This window comes from Propithecus coquereli, unplaced genomic scaffold (assembly GCF_000956105.1).
Source record: "Propithecus coquereli isolate 6110/MARCELLA unplaced genomic scaffold, Pcoq_1.0 Scaffold164, whole genome shotgun sequence".
NCBI classification, from domain to species: domain Eukaryota; kingdom Metazoa; phylum Chordata; class Mammalia; order Primates; family Indriidae; genus Propithecus; species Propithecus coquereli.
Window position 1 is genome coordinate 396,262 of NW_012140969.1, and position 11,495 is coordinate 407,756.

The following is an 11,495-nucleotide window of genomic DNA, read 5'->3' on the forward strand; positions in this document are numbered from 1 at the left end:
GCAGGTTTCTGTACAGGAAGTCGGATTATACATTTTAGTAACGGGCCAGAGAAATGAGGCGGTGGGGGGGGCGGCAAAACAGTGCGGGGGCCACAGGGAGAATAAGAGATCTGAGAGCTGGGGTTTGGCGTAAATCTTACAAAGTGTATAAAGTATCTGTGTTTCTCTACAATAACAAAAACCAAAGGCTACAAGAGCGGTTGTATATACAAAACACGGAGATATTGCTTCACTTGCAAACAGGTTCCAGACCAGACGGGGAGACAAGACAGAGGGGGGCGACGGGGAGGGCCGAGGGGCGCGCTGCGTGCAAGAGGAGGGCGAGACGGGGACAGGCTTCTCCCAGCGACAATGTGCAGGCGGAGCTGGGGTCGCGCGCGCACAGAGGTGGGCGGCCAGTGCGCTGGCTGTGCGCAGAGGAGTGGGCAGGTGCCCAGAGCCAAGAGGGTCCGCCTGTCCGGGCCCCTGCTGCCTGGCTCTTCGGGCTTCAGCCCCGAGTGGGGTTCTGGGTGGGGGTGACCGGCCAGTGGGGCCAGCTGGCCAGACAGGGAGGAAGGCAATCAATCGTTCCTTGGAGTCTGCCGAGGAAAACAGGAGAAGCCGGCTCCATCTGCCCATCCTCCTTGTCTCTGGCCGGGCTTGTCCATCCTGCCGCCCTCCCCAGCCCGCCGAGATGCCTGTGGGGACCCGAGTTGAGAGGGTACAGCGAGCCGGGGCTTCTAGCTTATCCCGGGCAGGACAGGAGGTGAAACCGACTCCTGCTCTTTCTTCCTGGGCCCCAGCCCGGCCGTGCGGAGATCACTGGGAGGGCGGGAGCGAGCCGGTCACAGAGGGACGGTGGGGAGGGGCCGGGAGGACGCCGTGGTGGGGGCAGGCGGAGGACGAGCACGCACGCTGGAACGGAGGCGCAGGGCGGTCACAGGTTCTGGCAGCACTGCAGCTTGTTGGGTTTCTGTCCGTCGGTGGTGGGCGGCACGCTGATGTCCACCACGTTGTTGCCGGGGGACTCGTCGTGGGCTGCGCGGTCAGCGATCTGCTTCTGTGACACGATGCGGTAGATCTCTGCAAGGAGGGTGGGAGATGCCAGGTTAGCGAGCCGCGTGCCCTGCCCGCGCGTGGTGACCACCTCCCTGCAGGTCTCCGGAGCCTCCCCAAGGCCCCCGCCGCGCCCTATGCACTCATCAGAGACAAGGACGGGGGCTGGGCTCCAGGGGCCGCCACCCGCTTGCCCAGTAAGGGCAGGGCCCACATCCGGCCACAGCCAGCCCTGGGCTCTTGTTCCCTAAGGGCAGAGGCCCCTCCTCCCTCAGAAGTGAACTCGCAAAGGCCAGGCCTCCCCAGCTGGCCCAGCTGGCTGTTCGGTCACGGAGCTGACGCTGGGCCCACCAACAGGAGCTGGGGCGAGGGGGTCTCTGTGTCCCGTGCGCTAGCAAGGCTGGACCTAGCCTGGCCCAGGGAGCATGCCACGTCTGGCCTCGGCAGCTTTAACAAGTGAAGATTCCGGGGCTGCACCCCCACCCCCCTCCCTGTGAGGCGGGCACCCTCCCAGGCCCTCCCAGGCCCACCCGGGCCCTGTGGCCACCTGTGAGGATGTTCTTGAACGCCTCCTCTACGTTGGTGGAATCCAAGGCTGAGGTCTCAATGAAGGACAAGTTGTTCTTTTCTGGAACAGAGAACACCGAGCAGGTGAGCGGGGAGGTGTCTGGCTCCCACCCTCTCTCTTGGGGACCCCACCTGCCTGGTCGCCTGGCTCAAGACACCAGTGGCCCGTCTTCAGGGAGGGGAAGCTGGCACTGTGGCCAGGGGCCTTGGAACTTTAGGGGGGGCCTCCTGCTTTCCAGACGCTTCTCTGATGCTTCGGTCTCCGTCCTGCCCTCAGAGGCCTAGTCGCACTCACCTGCGAAAGCGCGGGCCTCGTCGGTGGGCACAGCCCGCAGGTGGCGCAGGTCGCTCTTGTTGCCCACCAGCATGATGACAATGTTGCTGTCGGCGTGGTCCCGCAGCTCCTTCAGCCAGCGCTCCACGTTCTCGTAGGTCAGGTGCTTGGCGATGTCGTACACTAGCAGGGCACCCACTGCGCCGCGGTAGTACCTGCGGGGCAGGGTCCCATGAGCCGCTCTGGGCCTGGACGCCCTCTGGGGCCACGGCACACGCGTCATGCACAGAGCCCAGCTGAGGGGTGGCCACTGTGGCCTTAGGAGAGGGACACGTGTCCAGAGGCCTCAGCTCTGCTCCCTGCATCCGGCTCGGGAATGTGGGGGCCTGAGAGGGAGCTCAGCATGACACCATGAGGTCACCAAAAAAGCGGGGAGAAGGAAACAGCAGCTGTGCAGAGAAAAGGCCACTGCTGAGCAGAGCACCGATGCCCCCCGCGCAGGGTCAGACACGGACCATCAAGGACACAGGTGGACACACACCCGCCAGAGGGCTGAAGGGGACAGGGAGGGAGTGCAGGGACAGCAAGGTGGCAGAGTGACCAGTGGTGGGGAATGGCCAGGGGTTGGGAGGGGTCCAGGAAGCAGCAGCCCAAGTAGGTCCTGATGGATGGGAGGCCTCAGAGAGGCACAGGGACCAGGCCCGGGAGGGAGGACAGGATCAGAGTGGACGAGGCGTGAGTCGCAGCTCAGAAGGGAGCAGGGGGAGGAGGAAGGCTGGGGAGGTGGCCAGGCAGGGCTGGGGTGGGGCAGAGGGGGGGAGGAGTGGCCCAAGCCAGGCCCTCGCTGCACGCCCGGCACCCAGTAACCCCCCAGTGCCCCGGTGTGGCCAGGGCTGGGCGCTGCTCTGCCTTAGGGTCCCGCGGCTCCTGGGGCGCCTCTGAAGGTGGGGGCTGGGCGTTCCTCCGCCCTCCACTCCCATGCTCTTGCCTTATCCTGCCCAACTCCTACACATCCTTCCGAGCCCCCATGCCCACGCCCCCCCACTCGGCAGGGCCCCAGCCGCCCGACACACACGCGGAGGTGATGGCGCGGTAGCGCTCCTGGCCGGCTGTGTCCCAGATCTGCGCCTTGATGGTCTTGCCGTCCACCTGGATGCTGCGGGTAGCAAACTCCACGCCGATGGTGCTCTTGCTCTCCAGGTTGAACTCGTTGCGGGTGAAGCGAGACAGGAGGTTGCTCTTGCCCACGCCCGAGTCCCCGATGAGCACCACTTGGGGGGGGCACAGAGGGGAGGAGAAGGTCTGTGAGTCCCCACGCGCTGCCCGTGTCCACCCACAGAAGCTTCCCAGTGGCTCCTTGGGCGAACGACACGGAGGAGCCCGTGGGCGCTGTGTTAACTGGTGCAGAAGTGAGACAGCCACGGTGGATGGCACAATACCCCTGCCGTCTCTGGTCCTCAGAGCAGGGCTGTCCCTGCTGGGGCAAGGGACCTAGGCATCCCGGCAGGCGGTGGCTAGAGATGCATCCGCCCCAGAGCCTCCGCCTATAGCCTGGTGGCTGGGCAGCCGGGTGCAGCCCAAGAAAACTCCAGAGCTGGGTGACCTTGGGCAAGTCACTTAACCTCTCTGGACCACCTTTTCCAAATGTGTGAACAGGAAGGCAGTAACAGCAGCCGTCTCAGGAGGAGGAAGTGAGAGCACGCGTGGTTGTGACCCAGCCAGCACACAGACAGGCACACGAGTGAGCAGCTGTCATTATTATAGTTCAGGTTTCGGCCAGAGCGTGGGAAGGGTCAGTGTTCCTCCAGGTTCTCACCTATGAGGATCTGTTTCTGGAGCTTTCAGTGACAGGAAATGAGGAGCCGTGCCCCACCCATGCCCTCAACCCTCCAGCCAAACCCACATTCAGGGCCAGCAGAGAGTTCAGCGACCTGTAAGAACGTGCCCCCTGGGGCATGGAAGAGACAGAGCCAACTCCCACCACCCCTGCCCCCAGGGTCGGGCTGCCCTGCTGACTTGGTGCAAGGGGAGGTCACACAGCCTGAGAGCTGGCCTCGGTGGCCGGGGAAGGCCGGTCCCCACCCAGCCCAGCCCAGCCAGGTGAAAACCCCCGCCCAGAAGGGCAGTCAGGGCGGGGGGCTGGGAGGGAGACAGGGGACTGTGGGCAGCAGCCCTGCTGACGACCATGGACCGTCGGGAACAGGAGCCCTTTGAGCAGAGCAGGCACGGGCTGGGCAGGCTGGGGGGCTGTCCCTCCCTTCCACCTCCGTAAAGCATTTCCTGCCCCAGCCTCGGAAGCACCGCCTCTGGGGTCCCAGCTGCCCAGGCTCTGGGGTCGGGCCACGTGACACCATCCAGGACGGGCCTGGACCCAGAGCATCCCATGCAGGGGAGATCGGCGTGTGCCCCTGCGTGTGCGCACGGATCCAAGTGCACGTGGTGCAGATGAAACAACAGGTAGCGGCCAACCAGATGCCCCAGCCAGACGTGCCATGGACCCCCAGCAGGTCTGCCTGGTGGCTTGGTCACCCATGGCCCCGAGGAAGGGGTATCCACTGAGCCTGGGCAGAGGTGGGCAGGGCTGGCCCTCCTGGGACTGGGGAGGTACAGGCAGGCGGGCCGGGCCCTGGCTGACACAGAGGACCTCGCCCCCCCCCCCCCGGAGTCCTCCCCCATGGAGGGACCAGGACCAGGGCCCAGCAGGCCGCCCTCCCCTCGGCCACACTGCGCTGCTGTGCTGACGGGCTCAGCGTTCTCCCTTGAGAAGATTCCCATCCCAGAGCTGATCCGGGAACAGAAAAAGGAAGCGGAGGGGCGCCCCGGGAGCTGGTGATGTTCTGTTTCCTGAGCCGCGTGTGGGTTACACAGGTGAGCTCAGGTGGTGAAAACTCACTGAACAATACGCTTTTGTGGAGTGTTCTTTCCTGTCCGAATGCAACTCCCTGGAGGAAAGTTGTCTGCGTGCCTAGACTTCTTATCACCTTCACTGGCCCCACCTCGGTCCAGGCTGCCAGCATCTCTGTCTGGGTTACATGCCAGCCTCCTCCCTTGAGGTCCCCGCGTTCACTCTCATCCCTGACCAAAAGCCTGTCCTCCCCACAGCAGCCAGAGGGCGCCTGTGATCACCTAAATCAGGTCTGGTTCCTTCTCTGCCCAGAGCCCTCCATGGCTCCCACTCCCCTTGGGAAATAGCCCAAGTCCTCCCAGCAGCCCACAAGGCCCTGCGCCACCTGCCCCGGCATCACCCTGTGCTCCCCGCCTCCCTCTCTCCCCTAGTTCCCTCTGCTGTAGCCACATGGGCCTCCTCGCTGTGCCTCCTGCCTCGGGGCCTTTGCATGGGCTGTGCCCTCTGCCTGGAACCCCCTTCCCCAGGCACCCGCCTGGCTCCTCCCTCATTCCTTTGTAGGATCCCTCAGATGCCACTTGGCCGAGGAGGTCGTTGCTGTCCCCCAACCTTCCTTGTTCCCGGCCTGGCTTTCCCTCCACCGACTCTTGCCACCCTCTCACTTGCCAGGTTTCACTTATGTGTTTTCTCGCCAGTCTGCCCCAAGGGCAGGAATCAGGCCCTGGCACAGTGCCAGGCACCCAATAAACACCCAACAAATGTCTGTCAAATGAACAAACGCCAAAGCGGCTGGCAGAGCCTCCCAGGCTGACCCTCCAGACACACACCTGGAGGGTACCCAGGCCACCACTCCTGGGCCACAGGGGAGGGTAAATCAGGCGGCCCCCACAACCTGGCCCAGCACCCCCTCCGGCTGGCTGCTTTAGAGCCAAGTACAACAAGAACAAGAACACAAAGAACACTTAATGAGTCTGTGCTGAGGAAGTTCTTGGTGCAACACTTCGTGGAAGCCTCGTGCAGCCCATTTTACAGATGAGCAAACCGAGGCTCAGATGGGGAATGACTAACCCAAGGCACACAGGGCAGGAGGGCAGAGAAGGGGTCTGAGCCCCTGTATGTTTGCCCTCTCGCCCCCACCTCCCAACCGTGCCCACCAAGCAAGCAGGGACTTGTCCAGGGCCATCTGCTCGGGAAGTCGTCCAGGCAGGATTTGAACCCAGGTCTTCTGGGTCCAGGGCCTAAGCTCTTTCCCTGCCAACTCACCACCTCACCCACTGTCCTCCGCCACCCCTCAGCATGTGGCTCGGGGGGCTTGGATCCATCACATAGGGTACACTGGGGCCCTGAGCACCCCAGCCTGGCAGCCTCTGCAGCTCCCACAGCATCCTGTCCCCCTGGGGCAGCCAGCAAACTCCTGCTCATCCTTCAAGACCCCCTTGGCTCAGGCCCCTCCTCTGCCCGCAGACCACCACCTGGCGGGTCCACGAGACCTGTGATAGCAGGGTGGGCATTCTCTCGTGACACTGTGGGTGCCCAGCACCAGACCGGCGAGTTGACTTCAGAGAAAAACAAAAAGAGATGGAGTGAGCCGGGGCGTGTACCCAGGGCCAGGCTGGACTGACAGTGGGGACACCGCCCGCACCCCCAACCCCTCACCTCCTTCCTACAGCAGCCCCGGGAGCCTGGCAACAGCCGGGGAGGTTTGCTGAGTCCTCAGAAATGACACAGGACACTTGGGCCCTGCCTGGGTCCTCCACCACCCTCACTCCCTCCCCAGCTGTGCTGTGAGGACCCCTTGGCCCATCAGTTGTGCCCTGGCCTGGCCAACTCTCTCCTCGGGACCTGGGCCAGGCCCGGTCGTAAGTGCTTAGCAGGCCTTAGTTTGTCACATTCTCAGGGACACCCTTGGGACACATGTAAATATTATTATTCCCACGGAACAGCTGGGGACACTCCACCCAGCGTGACCAAGTCCCTGGCCCACCGGGTGTGATGAGAACGGTGGAGGCCACAGCCCAGGTGGACCGGACGAAGGCTGCGCTGCCCGGGCAGCCCCTGGCACAGGGTGTCCGGTGCAGACAGGTGGCCCCATGTTCAGGCCGGGCATGAACACGGCATTGTCAAGGGCACAGAAAACAGTCTGTTGTCTTGAGGAAATAAAGGGCCCTTCAGGACACAGCCCCCAGCATTTCCACAGAAGTTGGTGGCTTCGCCGGCCAGGAAACGGCCCCTGAGACACGCCACTTGGCTCACAGAGCAGGCAAGCCCAGCTGGCAAAAACAAAAGGCTGCCACCTCTCAGAGCTCCGCGCGCTCTGGCCTGCCCTGTGACAGTGTGGCGCCCCCGGGGCCCAGACCCTAGCGCTCAGGCGGACTGAGTGGCTATTCACGGCGCTGTGCCCCCAATTCAGGCAGCACCAGGGCCCCCCATTCTCAATGGGGAAGATGGTACGTTTGTGTCCCCAAACAGCAACTGAACAATAGGCCTGGCGAGAGCCTGCCAGGCGGGAGAGCCGGGAGCTGCCTGGGGAGCTGTCCTGTTCCCTGGGGACCAGCAGCCACTCTCTCCTTGGGCAGGGGTGGACACACCCAGGGGACAGGGCCTGGGGCCACCACAGCCGGTTTCCCACATAAGCCGTGGGCCGGGGGCTCTGGGGAAGGGGAACGGCCCTGGGAAGGCCTAAGTGGCCCTTGGGGACACAGCTGCTCCCATTGCGGGACCCCACAGCCCAGTGTGCATCTGAGGAAAAGTCAGGGGCACCCCCGGGGACCGATGGGCAGGCTGGGAAAATGGCCATAGCTGAAAGGATAAAATGTTAGGATAAATGCAAGGATCTATAATTAGGCACAAATAAACAATCGGGCTCCCGGGGGAGGTGGAGACCGTTCAGGGAGAAAAACAAACATCGCTCGGGGGACTGCCCAGGGGAGCTGCTGGCCTTGGCCACTGAGGTCAAGGGAGCCAACAGGAGATGTGGCCACCAAAAAAAAAAAAGGCAGTGGAAAGAGGGTGGCACAGGGGGGCAGCCAGTGTCCCAAGCAAAGCGGTGTGGCCCCTCCATGCCAAAGGAAGGTGACTAAAGCCTGGGGCAGGGAGAGGGGTGGAGAAGCAGGGTGGGCCAGCTTGGCACAGGGTGGGACGGGAGGATTGCTGTCCTCTCAACTCCTGGGGGGCTCCCCGCAGGTGGCATGGCCCAAGAACCACATGGTGACAAAGGTGGCCCTCGTCAACACTTCTGGTACAGTTGTGACTTGGATGTCTCTGCAAGGCCAGCCCATCGCCCTTGTTGGGGAGGGGTGACAGGCCCAGGCCGGGACCTCTGCAGGCCCCGGGGTCAGCACATCTGTGTCCCGAAATCACGTTGCCATTAACCCGCCACGTTACGGCAAGCGACGTGATGCTGCGGGCCTGCCTGCCACCTCCCTCCCTTCCTTCCTTTTTAATTTGCCAGAGCCACGGGCAGCGTCCTTTCCTATTCAACAGGGCGAAAATCTGAGCGGATTTTAAGACAAACATTGAGAGAACAGAAGGGTCCTCCGACAAGGTCTACATTGTGAGGGTCACGCATCAGACGACCAGTTGGGAAATGCTGAGAAGGTCAGCAGGGCACCTGTTCCACCCAAGGAAAGGAGGCCAGGCAGGGAAGACAGTGGGGCAGGCAGGTTCCCCGCCCCATGCCAGCTGCCCCAGAAGCCAGATCCGTGTTTCCAGGAAGCGGACCCTAGAGACGAGTCCCGGCAACCGCACGGCCTCGCTGCTGCCCCTGACCCAGTAACTGTCCTTCTGGGAACACACTTCAAGGAAATAACCCAAAGGCCAAAAGGATGACTCGGGCAAACACTCAGAGGTGGGGTATTTATAACGAGTGAAAATAGCAAGCAGGGAATGACCACAGAAACCTAGACGTGGCTCTTGGGAAAAATGCACCCTGCCCTGGCAGTGCCACCTCTGGGTAGGTGCCCAGCCTACCACCTGGTAGCAGCTGTCCCAGGGTGGAGTGACTGGACTGGCTGCAACGGGACCGAAATCTGCTCCCCCTGTCACCACAGGGGACTGTTCCTATCTCCAGTCCCCAAAACCTTTCCAAAGTTTCCCTTGGCCGCTAGGGTGAGACCTTGGACCTGACACCTGCCAACCACACAGCTGCACCTGTGTCGACATTACAAACCTGCGTGCAGCTGCCAGAGTCCACGGTGCGGTGGGACGACTCTCAGCAGAGACACCCCCTCTCCCTCTGCCTGGAAGCCTTTTGTCACACGGATAGCCCAGGTAGGCAGACCTCCGCCCCACTCTCTGCAACCCCAAGATGCCGGATGATACCACAGACTCAAGGGTCATCCAAGGCCAGCTCTGGACACAGAGGTCACTCCCAGGAATGGCCAGCTCTCTCAATGAGGTGGAGACGTCAACAGCTGGCATAGGAAGCAGACCTTCCCAGAGCAGGCAGCAGGGCAAAGGGACCCGGCATGGGCCCAGGGGTTAGCTCCCAAGGGTTGCTATTGTCAGGCAGGGAGCCCAGCATGGATGGCACAGGGCCTGGCCAAAGCCCAGCTTGGCACGGAAGGTGCTGTGAAGCCAGTGACCCCTAACCCAGCCCAGCTGAGAAACCAGGGACTCCAGAAACGTGCAGGGAGGCTCCCCAGCTTGAGGGGCAGGGTGAAGGAGCTTCCCAACTGGCCCCAAATCAGCAACGGCTGCCTGATCTGCCTAGGTCTTATTTAATGTTCCTAGAACCCTCAGTCCCTTGGGTGGGGAAGATCCTCCAACAGGATGCCCAGGCCATCTGCACGCATGTGCTGTGGGGAGGTGATCTGACAACCCCAAGTCCCAGATCCTGGCCGCAAGGCCCACCCTCTAAGACCCACACCCAAAGTGGTAAAGTCCACAGCGGGCCTGGGCTCAATCCTGCTCCAGCACCTATGAACTGTGTCCTTGTTTCTCTGGGCCTCAACATCCCAGTCTATAAAAAGAGAGGCTGGGCCGGGCGCGGTGGCTCACATCTGTAATCCTAGCACTCCGGGAGGCCGAGGCGGGCGGATTGTTTGAGCTCAGGAGTTCGAGACCAGCCTGAGCAAGAGCGAGACCCCGTCTCTACTAAAAATAGAAAGAAATTAGCTGGACAATTAAAAATATATATAAAAAATTAGCTAAGCATGGTGGCACATGCCTGTAGTCCCAGCTACTCGGGAGGCTGAGGCAGAAGGATTGCTTGAGCTCAGGAGTTTGAGGTTGCTGTGAGCTAGGATGACGCCACGGCACTCTAGCCCGGACAACAACAACAAAAAAAGAGAGGCTGGACCATATCGGCCTCCCAGGGATGCGGCGAGGATTTAAATGAATTCTCGCAGGTAAAGTGCTCAGAAAAGTGCAGGTACTGGGTTAGTGCTATTAAGAGTTCTAAGGGTTAAGAGGCAGAATTGTTGCCCCCCACACAGGAGCCCCTCCACGCAATTCCGGGTACGCACCCCAATCCAAGGCTTCCCCGAAAACACACCTCGCACCCCCACCTCGACCCAGCCATCACTGTCCGCCCCGCCTTCCCCTCCCAGGCTCCGCCTCCAGACGCGCTGCCCCCCAATCGTGCCAGGCTTCATGGAGCCCCGCCCCCATCCGCCAGGCCCAACCCACTTACTAGACACGCCTACCAGTCCTGGCCCGCCTCTAACGGCCCCGCCCCCACGCCGAATAGCGCTTTAGACCCACCCCGACCCGCCAAATCCAGGAGAAGCCCCGCCCCCTCGCGAGGCCACGCCCCAACGGCCTCTCCCACCACTCCGGGCCCCACCCCCTCTGGTCCCCGGCCCCGCCCCGGCGCATCCTGGGCCCCCAAGCCTCTTTGGGACACCAGCTCCGCATGGCTACACACCCCGGCCCGAAGCCTAAGAAGCCCGGCCTGCCCCGGCCTTCCCGGCTGCCTGACTCGCCGGTACCCAAGTCCCGGGCTCCGGCCTAGGCCCAGCGGCCTGGAGCGTAGCCTCGGCCCGCCAGCCCGCAGCCTTGCCGCCGCGCCCTCGCCCGTCTATACCCCACTCGGCGCACCTTTGAATAGGTAGTCATACTCGTCGTCCCGGGTCCCCATTGTCCTGGCGCTTCCGGCGGGATCGGCGACTCCGCAGCCCCACCACAAATACCCGACGGGGGCGGAGCCGGCGCCTCGCAGAGCGGCGGCCGGGTGGCCAATCAGAGACGGGGGGAGTAGCGACTGGCATCCAACGCAGCCAATCAGAGGCGGAAGCAGCGCCCCGGGGGAGGGCGCTGCTTGGGATCCACCCTCCTCGCCCTCGGTGTCCTGGAGAAAGGCGGAAGGAATGCGGACCTTTCTGAAGTGACGGCCGCACCAGCCTATCAGAGGCAAGTTCGGGAAGGCGGGGCGGAAGACTGGAGCAATGAAACAGATTGACGAATCAAGTAGCCAATGAGAGGCTTGATTCAGACCCGACCCAACTATCAGAGGACCTGTCCGGGAAGGGAAATGAGGCTACGTCCAGGTGATGCTACGGTGCTAAACGTCCCGATGACGTCATAGGTCAGTGCTTGCAGCTCTGGCCTCTCCCCGCGGCCCATTAATGACGGTTTCCGGGGGGCCTCTGTGCAGGGAGGGAGGGGTTTGTCTAGGTTGCAGTTTCCATCCTTACATTGGTGACAGGTTACATTAGCCCTCTGTGCCTTACTTTCCCCCTCTCTAAACAGGGAGGGAGCCCACCTCAAGGAATCTTTTGAGACTAACTAACTAGACCCTTTCCTTGAACACATACCAAATCAACCTGCCACTTT

General features: G+C 62.3%; 1 protein-coding gene across 1 annotated transcript; it reads right to left on the minus strand.

Moving 5' to 3' along the window:
- Window positions 1–10,949, minus strand: RAB11B (RAB11B, member RAS oncogene family). The gene is made up of 5 exons (XM_012641436.1): window positions 10,761–10,949; window positions 2,952–3,147; window positions 1,898–2,091; window positions 1,583–1,663; window positions 1–1,062 (listed from the first exon to the last, which is right to left on the minus strand). The coding sequence occupies exons 1-5, from the start codon at window positions 10,798–10,800 to the stop codon at window positions 917–919; spliced, it is 657 nt and encodes a 218-aa protein (XP_012496890.1). The 5' UTR covers window positions 10,801–10,949; the 3' UTR covers window positions 1–916.
- Window positions 10,950–11,495: the final 546 nt, after the last annotated feature.